The sequence below is a fragment of the Antechinus flavipes genome, chromosome 1, assembly GCF_016432865.1.
Source record: "Antechinus flavipes isolate AdamAnt ecotype Samford, QLD, Australia chromosome 1, AdamAnt_v2, whole genome shotgun sequence".
Classification (NCBI taxonomy): Eukaryota; Metazoa; Chordata; class Mammalia; order Dasyuromorphia; family Dasyuridae; genus Antechinus; species Antechinus flavipes.
The window spans coordinates 172377451-172397397 of NC_067398.1; the positions used below are offsets into that span (position 1 = coordinate 172377451).

General features: G+C 32.3%; 1 protein-coding gene across 4 annotated transcripts in view; it reads left to right on the top strand.

Annotated features, from left to right (window-relative positions):
- The window catches only part of LOC127559358 (putative protein FAM10A4), a 62436-nt gene extending 48541 nt beyond the window's left edge, over positions 1 to 13895 (top strand). For 3 of the 4 annotated variants that reach the window (XR_007953117.1, XM_051993081.1, XM_051993089.1), the window contains one exon: positions 13430 to 13895. Coding sequence is in view for 1 of the 4 variants with exons in the window: in XM_051993081.1 (XP_051849041.1) it covers positions 13430 to 13463 (34 nt within the window). In the remaining 3 variants the exon portion in view is untranslated. Of the gene's footprint in view, positions 1 to 10562; positions 10695 to 13429 lie in introns of all 4 variants that reach the window. The other variant, XR_007953115.1, reaches the window with a different exon arrangement.
- Positions 13896 to 19947: the final 6052 nt, after the last annotated feature.

The window sequence follows — 19947 nt, forward strand, 5'->3', positions numbered from 1 at the left end:
GTGTGTATGTATGTTTACTATAAACAGTGAAACTGGGGTTCATGTCCATAAATGTGAATGAATAATTAGCACATTTATCAGTGTCCAATTTGCAGTTCCAATTTGCAGAATAATAATTTGTTAACTACAGACCATATGTCCTGATTACAGTGCTCATTACATTAAAATATTAAATGAATTTAGATGCCTGATCAGAAATCTAAGAGGCTTGAAAGCCATACATATTTACTGTGAATTCAAGAACATTATCTACCTCTGGTAGGCAGTGGAAACAAAGGAGCCTCCATCTCAACAACACAAAATTATAGGTAACACTAGGAAGAATCATAACATGCTTTGACACATTTGCTAATAATTCTTTTCTACTATGGATGTTAACTTGAATTGCCTTTGGACATTCATGTATTAATGAATTTACAATTTTACAAGTTCTTTCAAATTTATTGTCTCAATTCTTATCTTAGGCTATTTAAAGTGGATAAGATAAAACTTTAATTAGAAATATTCAAAAATGAATTGAATAACTATTAATTTATAAGATACAGATTGAGACATAATACCAGATAGAATGATAAATAATCTTTGACATCAATAATTTTATAAGGTAGTGATAATGTAATTTTCTTACAAGCCTACTTTCAGTATGTATATATGTATTGTGATATATAATTTTCTTAAATGTAAGCTTTATATAGATACGTTTCTTATTATCATGAGAGAACAAGAATTTATTCATTGAAGTTGAGATAAGAAAATAAAGCAGCTAGTTACTTTTATTTAAAAAAATTTTTTTTAAAGAGAAAATAGAGAGGGAATATACTAGAAGGTTGGCAGAGTAGATTGGTAAATTTCAAGCTCTCAGACTTCCTCCACACATAGAAAAGTAGAAAAAAAATGACCCTCAGGGAGAACATAGGCTAAAAATCAAGAAGACTTGGGGCAGAACAGAGGTCCTTTAAGTGCAACCTAAGAAAATCTGAAGACAAAGTCCAAGTGGAGATTAATCCTTGTGAAGTTCAAATACATCTGTACTAGCCCCAAAGAAACCTCAAGAAGGGACCCCTGAGGCAAACTGAGTGTATCTGGACCCCCTGCAGGAACAACAGAAACTTTCACCTCCCAGAGAATATGTAGAGTCTGAATTTGAGTACCTGAAGACTGATGAAATTTAGGTTGATTAGGAACTCTAGGTCCAGCTGTGCTGCAGAGATGTGGCTCTGGGCAAGAAGGAACTCTAGCATGCCTGTGAATGCAGAGAAAATGAGGCAGGGATACTGGTGGCTGTGGGCACTTGCTGGAGAGTAGAGCTGGTTTGGGGTTCCAGGTCAGAGGGGAAAACTCAAGTGAAGCTAGAGGCACTATACCCTCACCTCACAATTAGAGGTGCTTACACGAAAATCTCTTTATTTTTAAGACAATGGACTGGCAAATTAAAAACACCATCATAAAAACTTACTATGGGAACAGGAATACTGAGGTTCATCTTCAGAGGAGGATACTGAAATAAAAAGAACTTCTTTAACCCAAAGTATAATGTAAACTATCTCCCTGCCTAAAGAGAATTTATAGAAGGCAAAAAAAAAAATTTAAAATCAAATGAGAGAAATTGAGGAAAAAGTAATGAAAATAAAAAATAAAAAAACATCTAAGAAAAACAAGATTATGAAAAAAAGATATTATGAAAAAAAAGATATGAAGCTATAAGAGACCAAGGACTAACAAAACAGATTATAAAGAATAAAAAAATAGAATGTGAAACATAAGAAAATTGACAGATCAGGAGGACAGATCAAGAGGAAAAAATATAAGAATTGGCCTGAAAGTTGTGATCAAAAGAGAACACAATAATGCAATAAATAATCCAAGAAAATTGTCTTAAAGTGGTAGACTATAAAAAGAAACTAGAAATAGAAAAAAATATACCCATTGCCACCTCAATGAGTTCCTTTGTGGAACTCACAGGAATATTATTGCCAAATGTCAAAAACCCAGATCAAAGAGAAAATTTTGCAAGAAATAAGAAAACAATTCAGATATGTTAACTCTGTCAGCACCCACAAAAAAAGACCTAAGGTCCTGGAATTATATCTACCTACAATAAAAAGAACTAGATCTGTGGCTAAAAATATCATATCCAGTAAAATTATAATATTGAATGAGAGAAAATGGACATTCAGTGAACTTGAAGATTTTCAGGACTTTCTATCCAAACCCAAACTTAATTAGAAAATTTAGCATATAAGAGCCCAAATCAAAGATCAGTTTCAAGGAACTCTAACATGGATACATTGTTTTTTGTTTTTGTTTTTTAACATGGGAAATGTATACCATACATTTAAGAATGACATCAAGAATAAGGTAGCTCAAAAGAAAAATTGTGGCAGAATTAAAATAAAAATAGTAATTATATTATACAAATGAGGTACACAGGAAGAATAGACATAGAGAGGGAAGAAGGGTTCCTAGTTTGGAAAAGCTACTCATCTTGGCAATGGATTAATAAATAGGCAAAACTACATATATACTATGAAAGTATAGTGGCTCTCCAAAATTTAAAAAGAAAAAAGTGAGGATGGATGGGTAGACAGGGAAGCAAGGGGTGAGAGAAGAAGACAATGGAGGGATTCATGGGTAGGGGGAGTTAAGTAAAGCAAGGCAAATTAAGGAGCAGAATTAAAGCAGAGTGTCAGTAGGCTTAGGAAATGTATGTGTATGTGGACGGTAGGGAAGTGTGTGTGTGTGTATGTATACATAAATATATCCTTAAATAGTCTTTTTGGGAGTGTGGATGGAAGATAAAAGAGGAAAAATAATAAAATATAAAAGGTGTAAAGCAGAGAACAAAAGAACAATTTACAAGTAAAGAAAAGATGGACACTCATGAATATAATTTCTTCTACTGATACACACACACATACACATACACACAATTTTGAATTGCAATGTAAGTTGTCATTATATATTTTCAATTCTCCCTGATGTTCTACAGAGCACATGATAATGGTTTACTTTGTTCTGCTTCATTGTTTTATATTTCTTTTCTGTCTCTTTTTCCTTATTCCATTTTTTAAAATAAAATTTAAAAATAAAAATAAAAAAGAGAAAATAGAATTTTAATTATAAAATGTGTATTTTCTTTTTGTTGTAAATTCATATTTTTGTATTAGGCCTCATTTAAAAACTTTGAAAAACAAAGCAATCTTCATAATAATATAGTGAAGAATAAAATCAAAGCATAATTTGTATCTGAGTAAGATGAAAATGTGCTGATTTTTGATGGCAAAATAAATAGTATTATAAATCTCTACTTTTATTGTATTAATTTATTAAGAAAAATTTCTCTCCTGTTTTCTAAATAGTTTTGTAGCAACTCTTGTTTCTCCTTGTAGGTTTTTTTCTTTATTTTTTTTTAAACTCATAAGACCTTCCTGGCAGTCACCACCTAATAAATTTGGTTTTCTTTTTAGATCAATAATATTTTTATTGCACAATTTCCTATAAAGTATTATATATGATTTTTGTTTTATTTGCTTTTTTCTGTAATATCCACACAAACTCTGGAGGAAAGGCAAAGTATGCAATAGTATTAACTATCCCTTGCAGTTTATTTTCACAGTCTTGTAACTCTAAGGACATTTTCACATATAAACAATAATATAAATGATGTAAGATACATGCTATAAATATAATATGATTTTACTTGTTTACTATTATTAATGATAATTCTATCTTTAAAACCACTGAAGCAGATCACAAACCTTCTAGTTTTCAAGTTCCAAGATTCTAGGATTCTTACTGATGTCTCTCAAAAAAAGTATATTTTCATTGAGTATCTATTTAATGTTGTGTTTTTTCTTAATATAGTGTAGATACTAATATAATCCTGTTCAATTTTGTGACTGCTATTCTTCTCATACCATAATTGTCCATTTTCTTTTTATGGTTTTACATGAATATGCCTTTGGTTTAATTCTTTTTATTTTCCTCATTTCTTTTTTTTTCTCCTCAGTAAATGTTAAAAAAAAAAAATTAACAATTAAAAAAAATTGAGCTCCAAATTCTCCCCCTCTTCCTTTCCTCCTCTTCTCCTTTCCTCCCTCCCTCCTAGAGAAGACAAGCAATTTGATATACATTATACATGTGAAATTCTGCAAAGTGTACTTCTGTATCAGACAGACGTGTTACAAACGAAAATATAAACAAACAAAACAAGAAAAATAAAGTTGAAAAAGTATGTTTTGATCTTCATTTAGACTTCTTTCTTTGGAGATAAATAGCAATTTTTTTCATCATGCATCCTTGTCTTGGAATAGTGACTTGCTCAGAATAGCTAAGTCATTCACAATTGATCATCCTAAGTATTGTTATTAATGTGTATAGTTTTGTCCTGATTTTGCTCACTTCATTTTGCATCAATTCATATAAGTCCTCCCAGACTTTTCTGAAAGCATTCTACTCATCATTTTTTCTTCTTCCTCTTCCTCCTCCTCTTGCTCCTGTTCCTCTCCCTCCTTTTTTTTTTTTGTTCTTGTTCTTGTTCTTTTTCTTCTTCCTTCTTCTTTTAGTTAAACACGTGCAGTTCTTTTAAACATGTTTCCATATTTGTCATATTGTACAAGAAAAAAATCAGATCAAAAGGGAAAAAAACACCAGAAAGGGAAAACAACAACAACAACAACAACAACAACAACAACAAGGCTCATCATTTCTTAAAGGACAATAATATTACATCATGATCACATTCCACCCCATGTTCAGTCAATTCCCAGTTAATGGACATCCCCTCAATTTCCAATTAGTTATCACTACAAAAAAAGCTGCTATAAATACTTTTTTCCTACAACTATGTCCTTATCCTTTTCCTTTGATTTTCTGGAAAAATCTAGTTTTACTAGACATCATTGAATCAAAAGGTATGCCCATTTTTATAGCCCTTTAGGCATAGTTCCAAAATGCTTTCTAAAATCATAGGATTAGTGACTTATTTTTTTCCCCAGAAGTCCCTCAACATTTATCATTTTCTGTTGTATTAACCAATATGGTAGAAGTGAGGTGGTACCTTAGAGTTGTTTCAATTTGCATTTCCTTAATTAGTACTGAATTAGAGCATTTTTTCATAGTCTACATTTTGATTTCTATATATTTTGATATATAGTTTTGATTTCTTTATCTGAAAACTACTTTTCATATATTTTGACCAATTATCAGTTGATAATGACTCAAATTCTTATAAAGTTGATTCTCTATATTTGAGGAGAGAAAAATTTAGCAGAGAAACTTACTATGTTTTTTACCAGTTTCCTGCTTTTTCTTTTAATCTTGGTTGCTTTGGTTTTTAATTTAATATAATCATAATTGTCCATTTTACATCTTGTAGTGCTCTCTATCTCTGGTTTGCTTATAAACTCTTCCCTTAGCCATACATCTGACATATAAAGTATTCCATGTTTCCCTATTTTATTTTAGGATATCATTATGTATAAATCAGGTACCCATTTTGATTTTATCTTGGTACACAAGATGAGATATTCATCGATGTATAGTTTCTGCCAAAATACTTTCTGGTTTTTCCAGCAATTTTTCTCAAACAGTGAATCTTTGTCCCAAAAGTTTGATTCTTTGGGTTTATCAAACACTAGAAAACTATTGTGTACCTAGTCTATTTCACTGATCCATTACTGTATTTCTTAACCAAAAATAAATTGTTTTGATGATTATTGCTTTGTAATACAGTTTGAAATCTGGTATAATAAATTAATAAATCTGCATAAATAAATTAATTTAGATAGGTTTGTCACTTTTTATTATATTGACTTGGCCTACCCGTGATCAATTGCTATGTTTTTAATTATTTGGATTTAACTTTATTTGTATGTTTTGTAGTTGTGTTCATATATTCTTGGCATGTAGACTCTCAATTTTTAAAACATATTATCTGCAGTCACTTTAAATGGAATTTCTTTTTCGATCTCTTTTTCTTGGACTGTGTTAGTAATATATAGAAATGCTGATATATATGGGTGTATTTCATATCCTGCAATTTTCCCAGTGATATTAATTGTTTTTTTTTTTTATTCTCTAGGTTCTAAAAGAATATACCATTATATCATCTGCAAAGAGTGATAGTTTCGTTTCCTCATTGCTTATGCTAAATCTTTCCATTTTTTTTTTTTCTTCTCTTTTTGCTGTAGCTGGCATGCCCAGTACAGTATTGAAGAACACTGGTGATAATGGACATCTTGTTTCACTTGATCTTTTTTCGAGGATTTCTAGTTTATCTCATTATAAATACTTTCGGATGGTTTTAGATAGGTACTACTTATGTTAAGGAAAGCTCCCATTTATTACTATGCTTTCTAATGTTTTTAATAGGAAATAGTGTATTTTTTTATATTGAGATAATCATATGATTTCTATAAGATATTTTATTGATAATGGAGAATTATGCTGATAATTTTTCTAATATTGTACCAGTACTGTATTCCTGTTATAAATCCCACATGGTCACAATGTGACACATTACTGTAAATCTCCTTGTTAATATTTTATTTAAATTTTTTTCATCAATACTCTTAGAGAAATTGGTCTATAATGTTTTTCTTTATTTTGCCTCTTTCTGGCTTATCAGCACCATATTTGTGCCATAAAAAAGGAATTTAGTAGAACTTCTTTGCCTTTTTTTTCCAAATAATTTTGGAATTGTTTTTTAAATGTTTGATAGAATTTACTTGTTAATCCATCTAAGCCTTTCTTAGGGGACTTACTTATTACTTACCAATTTCTTTTTTTAGAGTGGATAACTTAATTATTCTGTTTCCTCTTCTATTAACCTAGGAGATTTTTATTTTTTATAAATATTCATCCATTTATGATAAATTGTTAGATTTATTGACACATGATTGGACAAAATAATTTCTAATAATTGCTCTTTTTTAACTTTATTGATGATGAATTCACCCTTTTTATTTTTAAAATAATTTGTTTTTCTTCTTTGTTTCTTTTTGAAATAAAGTTAATGTTTTAAATTTTTTTCATAAAACCAGCTCTTATTTGTTTTTCAATTATTATCTTTCAATTTTATTAAACTCTTCTATGATTTTTAAGAAAGTTTTGTTGCACCAGGGTGAGAGTAGAATGCAGTCCAGTGAAGGCTGTGCCAGTCCAGATTGGATTCTAGCAAACCAGGTCCCAACAAACAAATTAAAATCCTTGAGGACTGAGACAGTGACAGCAATGCCAATTTCCTGAACTCTCGGCCTTACAGATGGCAAAGATGATAGCAGATAAGCAGGAAAGGTTTGTCAGACTTAAGTGAGAGTAGAGCAGACCATCGCAGTAAAGCCCTGGCTCCAGCAAACGAGGAGCAGGCCTTGGGAGTCTGAATCATCAGTGGCTGCTTTTGGAATTCTGAGCCATAGAGAATAATAGATTGAACAACTGGCCAGAAGGAAATTGCAAGGTTTTTTGTTGTTGTTGTTGTTAGCAATGAGGCAGGACTCTGTTGCTTTGCTGGTGTTCAGATACAAGTTATAGTCTTGGGTCACAATTCCAGATTGAGGAAGAACCCTAGCACACTAGAACTTGCAGCCAGAGTGGAGCAGGGACCCATCTCATATTTCCAGGGTAGAAAAGATAGTGTTGTCTTCTGAGTTTTGTGTGTTGATCTTCCTGGTCACCATAATAATTTTTTATATCCAAGAACTCATTGTTGTTATTTGATTATTTTCCCATACTATTTTTTTTTAAACTTTTAACTTTATATTAAATTTAGGCTTCTGGGGTTGTAGAAGCTGTCTCAAGCTTCAGTTATATTTTTGCTGTTGTTTTCACAGCTAATTGTATGGGGAAGAGCTGTAAGTTTTCAGTGTTTTCAAGGTGGTATTATCTAAGGAGAGTTTTGGTAACTACTCTTTTGGCCTTTACTTTGGTCTTTCCAAAGAAAAGACATTTTTTTATGCCGGCTAGCATATTCCTCTTCATTCTGAAATTGTGACAAGGTCCTCGGCTCTGCTGAAATTGCAAATGCCATTGCTCCTTTGGGCCTTAGAACCAACAGCAGATTTTCTACTGACTTACAAGTAACCACAAACACTCTTTTCCGTCTTGTAACTTTGACCAGTACCCTTGATCCACTGTGGCTGTTTCTCTTCACCCTTGAATTGCAAACTAGAACTGCATATGAGCAATGCAACAGGATAACATATCCAGCACCATTTTTCTGATCTTTCTAATCAATAGTGAAACCCATTTATCGTATATTGGTTGAGAAGCTCCTAAAATTGTTCCTACCAACATTACTGCAGTTACCTCCAACATATGATGTACTTTTGAAAATTCTTTGTGAAAGCCTCCTTGTTCCCTTATCACATTTTTATCAAGGTACCTTCAATTTGTACAGAGGCCATTATTTTAAAGGCTTTATAGATGAGGTAATAGAAATACAAGTGAACAATTAATGTTGTCTCCATTAACATTTTTCTTAATTTCCTCCTTTTTGAAGAATATTGAATCGTGTTCTTGAGTGTCATTAAAAAAATCTACATTTTGACGGTTTTCCCAGTGCTATCTTTTTAAATATTATAGTCATTTCTTCATATGTAACACATTGGATACTTATTAAGAGTTCAGATGTGGTAACTCCAAAATAATCAGTGATGAGGATAAATTGCTATGGAAATGGAAGCAATTTTGCATTATTGCTTGTCTTTTATCAACCTTGAAACTTCATCTGTAAATATTTGGGCATGGTTAGTCCTAGCTAGATCTCTTCATATTCTGTAGACTTGTTTCTTATCTTCTTTCTTTCTTTCTTTCTGCCCCTGCCTCTCTGTCTCTGTCTCTGTCTCTCTGTGTATCTCTGTGTGTCTATCTTTGTCTGTCTCTGTTTCTTGTCTCTCCATCATGATCATATGCTATTCTTTTCTGTAATATTTTAACCAACACCAGATATTCTGTTATTTTGTCTGTTATTGTCTCTTCTTGGCAAAGATATTTTTTGTTGTTGTTGTTGACTGAAATAGTTTCTAACCTCTTTCAGTTGTTTTCCCATTATGAGGAATTTCACATCACATAAACATCTTAATCATGACAGTGATCAAGGTCAATGTCTTTAATCATATCCATTTTCCATTTTTCAGAATCAACAACTTTTTCAAATAGGTTGGCTCAGAGATGTTATATTTGGCACATACTGTCTTCTACTCATTTTTTCTAACAATGAATTTTAATTTTAGATTTATTTTAACCTCTTGATCAGGTTGACTGTATAAAAGAGCTTATTTATTTAGTCCTGAAAATAATATTAGATCAGAATGCAACAGTTTCCTCTTTGCTAAGATACATTGTTGTATTTTATGTAATGTCTGGTGCTGCTTGTAACATTCAGTTTCAAATCTCTTTTGGAAAAGCCATAACTGTTTACTATATACTCAATTATTGGCATATGGACACAAGGAATGTAATTGTTCTACTTAATTTTATCCTCATTTGTTTCCTAATCTGTATCTTAGCTACAGATCACAAATAAGATGTTGTCTTTAGAGCCTCTTGAAAATCAGTCTTCCATCTGCTGTGGGTACAATTCTTGGTAATCTTTTTCCTAGGTAGAAAGATACAGCTTCCTTTATTCATTAGTCTCAGTCAAGAGTTTTGAAATTTGCCTTATCTCTTTTAATCAGAAGCTGTTGCCATTCTTAAGCTTCTTATCCAATGGTTGTGAACTTTACTTTTGTTATACCCTCTTGCAGCATAATTGGCCCTTTCCTTTTTATGGTTTTACAAACCCTTAATCATATTTCTTATGACACTTTTCAAACTCAAATCATCATTGTTAATATTTAGAAAATTATTGGCTATAATTTAGCCAAGAGTTATAGAGTGCAACTCACCCAGACTATACTAGAATGTTCAGAGTCTTTGCTCATCTACTCTTTATCTCTTAGAATTTTTCTCTTAATTAATTATCTTTTTCTGAACACTTTTCAAAATGTAATGTTTGATCCTTATTCAATCTAAATATCCTTTCTTGGGCAACTAAATTCACTTGCTACTTAACATGATCCCATGCTCATTTTAAAATTTATTTTATCCTCTGAGGTGAATTTCCCCAGTGTTTTGTATCACAAACAGAAAAGAGTTTGAAAATGTTGTGATAAAATATGTTAAACTTTAATCAGCTATTTATTTGTTCTATCTTAAATAATAATTGCTGTGTTTACCAGAAACTTTTAAAAGGCTGCTCCATGAAAATGGCAACTACAGTATTGACTAAAAAAAAAAAAAAAAAAAAAAAGCAATACTATGACCTATTTTTCCTCCTGAGGTAATTGGAGTTGAGTGACTTGCCCAGGGTCACATAGCTAGTAAGTGTGTTAAGTTGCCAAGGTCAAATTTGAACTCAGGTCTTAACTTCAGGGATGGTACTCTATCCATTGCCCCAATTAGCTGCCCCAAGACCTTTCATTTTCAAAACAATAGGTCACACACAATCTGGTAACTCATGAAAAATAATTTATAACTTACTAATCAATTTGTAACAATAAATCTTTTGGTGTTTAATACAGTATGGACCTCCCTCCCCTCCACTCCCAGATTTGGTACCTTTTTTCTTGTGTGACACCACTGTGCAGCTTTCCTTAAACCTTCAAGAAGACATCATGCCATTATGTTAAGTATACAGCAAAAGAGTTCAACTAGTTGAGTGCAATAGCTATCTTTTCTGGGAAGTAGTTTTCTACTTGAATAGCTAGGGATGTATTTTCAGTTATTGTATATGTAAGGGATAACGATTTCCAAGAGGTTTCAATATTCCTGATGATTACAAGAAATCTTTCAGTCTACAAATACTTAAGCCATTTCCCTCTCTATCTAAGAACAACTAGCTCCAATGAAGCTCAAGAAGCTTTGATTTAAAACTTGCTGATCATTTCCCAATTTAATTGAAGGCATAGAATGAGATTTTGTTCAAAATTTCAGCATATAAAATTTTATAATCATGGCTAACTCAAGATCCCCAAACCAGTGAATTCTACTTTTTAAGATTACTTTCCATTGCATTTGTAGATCCAGACATTCAGTGTGCTGATAATATTTTTGGTTACTGTACAAAGAGTAAAGTGAAAAAAGTTTTTTTTTATTTTTAAAATTTTAATGTATAGAGACAATAACCTCTAGCCAATTCCTCCTTCTAACTTTTCTCCCATTTCCCTCCCAGATCATGTGGTACAGATGTAAAGAAATCAGATAGATAGACAGACAGATAGATAGAGATTTATATCTATCAACTTATACACACACACACACGCACACATATGTATAGTTGTACATAAACCTATACATCTATTTACATATATGTATATATGTATAACTTTACATACATCTATACATATATACACATACATAAATATACATACACAAAGATAACACACACATATATTCAGGAGCTTGTAGAAAAGACTGGGCAGAAAGGATATGAATTCCCATTCTCATACTAGAGTTAGACATAAAAAAATGAAGAAGAGGGTGAGGGTTTTATTCCTCTTTGGAGGATTTAAAAAGAATCAGGTTCTTTGAATTATCTAGTATAATGAAATTAATAACTGCTTAGCAGCTCTTAGTTTCACTCACTTACCCTCTCTTTCCCCACATAATTGTCCACCTCACTCTTATGCCTATAAGCATAAGTTTTATGATGATTTCTCTAACTCTGTTCAAGATTTCCATATCATTCTATTCAGTCTCCAGTTAGCTCAGATTGCTTTTGTCTCTGTTAGAATTTTGAATGGCCAAATCATAGGAAGGAAAAAAGAAAACCAGGAGGATATCACAAAATACAAATTGTATCTATGCCTTTTATGTATTTGGTTTCTTGAATATAGGGAGGAATATCCAGGGAAGGACAGCTTCTATTATCTTTTAGAGAGAAGCAGAGCAATTTCATATTTGGTGATATATCTCAGAAATTTTATCAGTGTCCCTCTCTGAAAAACAAATAAACAAACTGTGAGACATATATAGCATCTCCAAAATGATGCAAATGCACTGGTCTGTATGTGTGATTCTCTCTTGGATAGTGTGTTTATACTTGGTCCAAAAATTAGCTTCAAGAGAATTATGGCTACAAAACAGTTTGTTGAGGAAAAAAAAAAAAAAACCTGGGGATTTTAGTCTATAAAGCCTTAACATAATTGACAACTGTGATACAGCAGTCAGCAAAGTTTTTGTAGTATCTTCTCCCACATTTGTTACCAAAAGGCAGTGAAATATTATAATGTGAAAGCTGGCCTCAGAGAAGAAACTGGGCTACCTTTGCAGAGGTTAAAATCCTGCCTCTGATTCATAATTGTTTTATGACTCCAGGTAAGTCACTTAACCACTCAAGAGAGTTACTCAACTCTCCAAGACTATAAACTGGAGAGAAGGTGCTGACCTTCATTTGGTATTAGTGCCCCATGACAATAATACTGCTGGCCTCTTCCCTATTGCGATCTTTTTGATTTTGGATCACCCATGTTCTACTTTCTCCCATCCAAGAGATTTTATAGCAAAGAATTAAAGAGGAAAAAAAAAACACAAAACCAAACATCAATGTCTGACATTATTAGCAATTATTTCAAAAGTATAGTTGCTTACCTCTACAAAGAAGGGAGACTCAATTAATGAATTATCAAGATAAATTATAAGGATAATTTAAGGTCTAACTAAAAGTATGATGTCTAGGACTCATAATCTGGTTAGAATATATTATTATTTTCACATCTGGATGTAATATTTAAGGAATGATTTTGATAAGCCATGGGGCCATGATAAGGAGGGTGATCAGGATGATAGAGTTTTTTAGTGTCTTGTTGCACGAGAAACAGCTGAAAGCTCTGGGGATATTTAGCTTGAAGCAAAAAATTAGAGGAAACATGACATTTGTTTTTAAAATATTTGAAAGACAGTCATGAGAAAGAAGAATCCAACTTCTCCTTGGTTTTGGAGGTCAAATGGAGCTCATAGGTAGATATTATAAAAAAGGAAGACTAAGGCTTGAGATAAGAAAATATTCACAAAAAATTTTATACATACTTATATAATTGTTATAAGATAACAGTTACTTTTCCCAATATAGAATGATATATATTAGGATGAAGGGAGTTTCTCCTTTCTTGAGATTAAAAGAAAAAAACAACCAAACCAAAAGCCAAAAATTACCTGGACAAATACTCCTCAATTATGCTGTAGAAGGTATTTCTTTTTTCCCTCATGATAATTAGATTACATGAGCTCTGAAGCCACTTCCTCTTCTGAAAAGTAATTGAAGCCTTTCCAAGTTAGTAGAAACTCCCAGAGCCAGTGATCTATTTGCATATCTTTTGAGAAACTCACCACTGTTAAGGAATGTGAAGGGATCCCCTAAACTTGTCTTTTGAATTGTCTTATTTTCCAGAAACACTGGACCTAGAGTATATAGAAGACTCTGAAAGTGTCAAGGGTGAAGCCTTCTATGAGTTGACATAATTTTTAGTTTGCACCCCAAACTGGACTCCCTGTGTATTCTTGGGAATCAAGATGTATGCCAATCAGTCTGAACCAGAAACTGCTTGTGTAACTGGGACTTTTAGATAAGCAGACCATCCTACCTTCATGGTCTAGCATGGTCCAGCAAGGGAAAAGAACGCTGCTTTTGCCATCACCTTGTTCCTTCCCTTTAGGAGAGGTTTTGTCCTTTTTTCTACTTTTATTATCTCTTTCTCCCTTCCTATGCCATTTCCCTTTAGGGGAAAAATTCTCTTATCTCCTCCATCTGTTGTACTGTAATAAAAACTTCTGCACTGATTGCGAACTCTTTGCTTTAGCTTTGGGTTCCCCAATGCATCTTCATTTCTCTTGTAATAAATCTAGTTGCAATGCAATATCCCATGGCCTTCTGATATTATTTTTGGTTAACACCACCATATTCAGATGATACAAATGAGTAGGACTTGTGTAGCAGATTTAATTACATTTTGATTTAAGCAAGCTTTGGTGAGCTATTTTTGAATCCTAACCACTATCTATATTTTTAATTCCATTCAACCCTTGATCCCCAAATGCTCTTGATTCAAGCTGTCTTTTCAATTCATACTTAGATATACTTCCTGTCTTCTCCATGGCCCTCCCAGTTATGACTTAAATTCAACTAGATTCATTTATTGTTCATGACTCCATGAAATAATAATGCTATAAGAAGTCAAAGATATCATAGCTAAGCTTAGGCCCAGGAGGGATTTGGGGAAATCAGTAAGTAAACTGTACTTCTTTCAGATAGTTCTGAACACAAAACTAAGATATACAAGTCTTAGGACAGAAATATGTAACTGCTGTAATCTTATCAATCAAGACACAAAAAATTCTGCTAGCATTGTTATGATTGTTTGGAAAACAACAATAAATGTTTTCCTAAGTTTGCAAAACAACAATAAATATGTTTCTAATTAAATTAGCTATCTGAATTATCTTCTTTTGTTACATAAAAGAATAGATTTCACTGTATAATCACTAACCTTTCATTATATATTAAACTATACAAATGATGTTATTATTTTTCTTATCATAATTCCAAGCTCCAAGAGCAGTAAAAGCAAATATCTTTAAGTGATTAAATATTTTGAAAAGTCTTCCTTTTCCACATACCTTCCAAATCTCAGTTTAGATTTGTTAGTTTCTTCAGACTTGGACATAATATAATGAACTGAGGCTGTATGAATACTCAATCCAGTTTATTCAGGATCTGATTTTGACTACTAAGACTAGTTCATGAAAAGAGCAAAATATTTTCACTTTTAAAGTATACGTTTCTATATCCTGGTTAAATAATATACAAATTATACAAATAGCCTCCATTTTAAGAGTTCATTTTAGGAGAATATAAAACATTAATAAGCAAATATATGGAGGGAATTTTGATGAGAAGCTTAAAGAAATGAACACTAGAAACTAAATAGGTCAGGGAAATTTTCTGTAACAAAATACTAAAAGAACTGAGTTTTGAAGGACTCTCAGCATCCTAATATACAAAGGTGAGGAGGAACAGTATTCCAGTGGAAGGGTAAAGATACTTGAAAAGACATGAATAAAGTTGATGAAATAGTGAAATAGGGAAACAAGAAGTAGCCAATTTGCTTAAAATGTAGAATTTATAAAAGAAAATTAAGATTTGAAAGCTAAGATGAACCCAGGTAATGAAGAACTTAAAACTTAAGCTTAGGAAGTATTTTATTCTCCAAGAAATAAGTAGCCATTTAAAAGTATCTTGAGCAGAAAAGTGCCATGGACAGATGTAGTTTGAAGATAATATATGTAACATATATATGGTGGAATATGAATTGAAGAATGAAGAACAAAATAACTCAGCAAGGAGGCTATAATAATAATCCAGGAAAGAGAAATTGAAGGCCTGAGCAAGAGTGCCTATGTAATTGGAGAAAGGAGAGCAGATCGAAGAGATATTGTGGAGATAGAGGGAAGTCACCTTGAGTGACTAGAAGGATAAATGGTGCCATCATCATCATCATCAACAACCGCAACCAAAAAACAAACAAAAAAAACAAGCCAGAGATAATTGAAAGAAGGGTGAGTTTGGTGAGAAAGATAATGCTTATTCTTTTGGTATTTTGAGTTTGAATTTATTATAGAATATTTAGTTTGGAATTTCCAATAGATGATGCGGGACTGGAGCTCAGGAAAAAAAAATAGGGCTTGATATGTGTATATACACACACCACATACATATTTATTAGGTAATTTTCAGAACATTTTAAAAAACAATTCAGTTTCCTGATATGGTGTTGGAACATTGTCCATGTTCTACAAGCATACAGTTATAATAAAGTCAATAGAACAGTTCCGTAGACTATAATACCTCTTCCCTCTCACACTTTCCTTCAGAGCTTCCCCAAAACTTAAGTTAGCTCTGGCAATGCAAGAATTAACTTCATCATCTTTGTGAACATCCCTGAAAGTATATTGCCATGGTAAGTGAATTTATTCACAGCATTCAAAATTTATCCATTTTCTATAACCAATGGTTCCACATATGAATGATATGATGGTGGCTAATGAAGAAGCTCTACTTTTTTTGGGGGGGTTGGGGGGATATTGTTAGGCCAAAATTAGCACAAGCATAGAAAATTGACCAGTGCTTTTTTTACAATGCAAAAAAAAATTTTTTTTGAGTGCATAATCATCTTTGAACAGTCATGCATGCAACATATGTGTGTGTATGTGTAAAAGAGAGAAACAGAGATAGAGACAGACAGAAACACAAAGAGACAGAGACAGAGAAACAGACAGAGACAGATTCAGAGAGACTGAAACAGAAAGAGACAAGACACAAAGTTATCTGTCTAGAGATGATAAACCCATAGGGAACCAAGGAGATTACCAAGAAAGAGGGTATGAAAAGAGAAGAAAGGGGGCACAGGATAAAGTCATTAGGAATAAACTCATTTGTAAGACATGTTATAGATAATGAATGATTAAAATTGATTGAAAGGGCCTAGTTAAGGAGCAGGAAAATCAAAAGAGAAGAGTATTATGAAAACCATAAAAGAGAGTATCCAAAAGAAGAGAGTAATTAACAATATATAACCATTGAGTATATTGTTGGGTAAGATTGACAGAATAGGCAGAAAATGAAAATGAGAGGAATAAGATCTGTCTCACTACTACCTCTGAAATTTTGGGAGGTGTTGCCATTCTTTACATACCATAGTCATCACTACCACCAACACTGAGTATGCTCAAAGAAAAAAAAAAAAAAACAAAACAATGTTTGGGGGAGGAGGAGGAGAAGACATATATTCATCTCCAAGTTGCTATGGTCATTTGGCTATAGCTCAAAGGTTAGAAAATAATAGTCTAGCTGAAATTTTGCTTTGTATAAGTTTTAAAAATGTCAGGAATCCTTAACCCTAGGATGAAAAGAAAATAGCTGTTTTAGATCAAGATTCAAAGCTCTGTCCCATTGTTGTTTATATTCAGTATAGGATCCCTGTAGTGGCTGGACCTCTGAAAAGGTGTAATTGAATCTAAGACAGCAAAGCACTTAAGGTTTAATACCTACTTGATGTGAAATAATGGTTGTATAAACATATACTTAGATGATATGGTGATGCGTTCTCCTCACAATTGACACCTGCTGAATGTGGTGTGGTAAAGTTATCTTAGGGAAAGATTGGTGGGCTGAGATAAGATAAAGAGTGCTTCTGCTGCAGCTCACTCAGCAGGGAAGACTTCAGGCTCCAGACTCCAAAGTTCAGGATCCATATTTGACTAGCCACATAGCAGCTTGCCTGCCTCCTTCACTTCTTCTAAAAACACCAAGGACTCTGACTAATCCTGACTCTGATTGATCCTGAAGCCCTCCAGAGAGCCAGCCTGGACATTATAGTTCCCTATACTGTTTTTGCTGTACAGGCCATAAATAGCTATATATCATTGAGAAGTTATGATTTGTCATTGTTTACATAAAAGTAAATCAGAAATAAAAAGCAGCTTTAAAACTTGGAGAAATATGGAAGTCTTCTATTAGTAGTTGGCAGAGATGGGGTGAGACTACATAAAGAAGTAAGCAGGAAATTTAAATCTTCATAGAACTCGACATTTTAATAAACTTCCATTCATTTTTAATATTAATTAGAGCTAGCTTTTTGTCTAGTTGCTTGTTTTTAACAAAAACCATGATTGCTGGAGACAGATCTAAAATTCCCACTTGCAAGTTTGTATAGTTTTGTTTTCCTTAAATGTCAAAGTACAATGCCTACAGGGGTTTCTCTTTCTCCCAACATAGTTTCCGTCAATTGAATTTATTTTTTTCTCTAAAGAACTTCAAAACCAAATTTTAATGTCAACTATGTCTGGGCATTGTACCACACAACTCCAAGACATAATGTTCATTTTCTTGATTGCAGTTCTATAAGTTCACTTTCTGAGTCATGGAATTTTAACTCTTGTCATGTCTTTGTCAGTGTCCCCAAGGAACAATTTACAAGCTTTTTAAGTGACTACTCTTCAAGAGATCAAAAAGTTGATTTTTCTAAAGATCATTGAATTTGGCATTTAGAAACTTTGGAAATACCAGTTTCAATTGAATGATGAAATTGTAAGCCAAAGTTGAGAAATGAATGGAAAGTAAAATATAGATTTGAGAACAACAATCTAATTCTGATTGGCATCATCACATGCTCATAGTCATGCTGAAAAGATGTTACATAATGTTTAGGACAACCTAAATTGCATTATTGTTGTAGTATAGTGACCAGCAAGACTTGTCATATTTCCCAACATCACAACATATTTAACACCCCATATCCATTCTGTGAACTATTGTTAACTATTAACTATTATTATTAATAACTATTGTTATTTAGTTAAGGAATTATAAGAAATATAAAAGCATATAGTGAAGGTTTTTCTGTCTCCAATCATTTTTTACTAATTTTAACCATATCAAGTCTCAGCTACAAATTATACATTCAGACAAAAATGGTCTTCTGTCACCATATTTAGGGTCATAAAACTTGTCCCATTCGAGGCACAGAACAAAGATAAGAGAATGAACAAATGCGATTATGAAGATATAGTGTGAACATTTTCCTGCAAAAATGATTTGAAAATAGAACTATTTTCTCTAGAGTTATCTGTCTTAAAGAAAGATGGCATAATGGATAGACTTTTGGGTTTGAATTCAGCAATTTCCAGGTTTGAATTCAGCCACAGACATTACTTCCTTGGACAAGTAACAATACCTATCAACTTCAGTTTCTTTGTATGTAAAATGAAGATAGCAATAATATGTATCACTGGCTTGTAAGGAACAAATTAAAAATTAAAGTTTAAAATAATAAAAATAAAAATTTATAAAACTTACAATATTATTATTATTATTAATTTCACATAATCAAAAAGCAAAGAAAGAAATAATTTTTATTTGATTATCTTCATTGTTCAAGGAGGTCAACCTGGATTTCTATACTTGGTTATATCAGAAAAAATAGTTCTTGGCTAAAAGACGTTAGCTAAAGAGAAAGAGAAAGACATCTATGTGTATATATATATATAGTGGATGGATAAATGTTATAAAAAGTAAGTTTTTACTCATGTTGAATTCATTCCTTTTAATACTCTATATGTAGTGTGACAGTGATTTCCAGAGCAAATATTCATGGCAATTAAATTCAATTCTCTTGAAGTCCTGCTTGTCCTCTGTATGTTTACTGCTACCTGACAAAATAACACCTAATAAATGTGAACAGGACAGTTGACAGGTAGTCAACACTGAATGCAGGCTTAAAAACAAGCAAAACAAAACAATAATAAAAAAAAAGAAAGCAGTTTTCTTTTTTAACAACAGGTTTTTGCTCGAACTCTACAGGCCATTATTCCAACTGTGCATGGCATTTTGCCTTTGTACACGTAGACTCTCATCCATACATTTATCTCTATTACTGTCTCCCTAGGAGATAGAGGATAAAAGGTCCCTTTTTATGTTTACTTTGTTTTCATAAGCTTTGCAAAGAGGAGCTATAAAAGTGCTGCTAAATGTTCAGCCTTTGGATTTTAACATTCTTCTTGCAAGTAAATTGTATATTTCTTGTGTTTAGCTTATTTATTTGCTTTTTTTCTTTTCAAGAGTTCCCAAGTAGCCCCAAGAGGTACTAGATAATAAATAGAATCTCCATATACAAAATAAATGTTTCCTATTGAGGCTTTCTCTGTAATTTCCATTCTTCAGATGGCCTGACTCCCTCTTCCTTTAGCCTTGGTTCATATCAATATAGTTGCATTTGTAGAAATTATTATCTGGAAACAAATGATGCATGACTATAGCATTACCACCAAAGAATTCATTCAAACCATTCTGGCAATATTCACTTTTCCCAAGTATAATTTAATTTGTTTTTCCTGTGGACTCTGTGTTTTGCT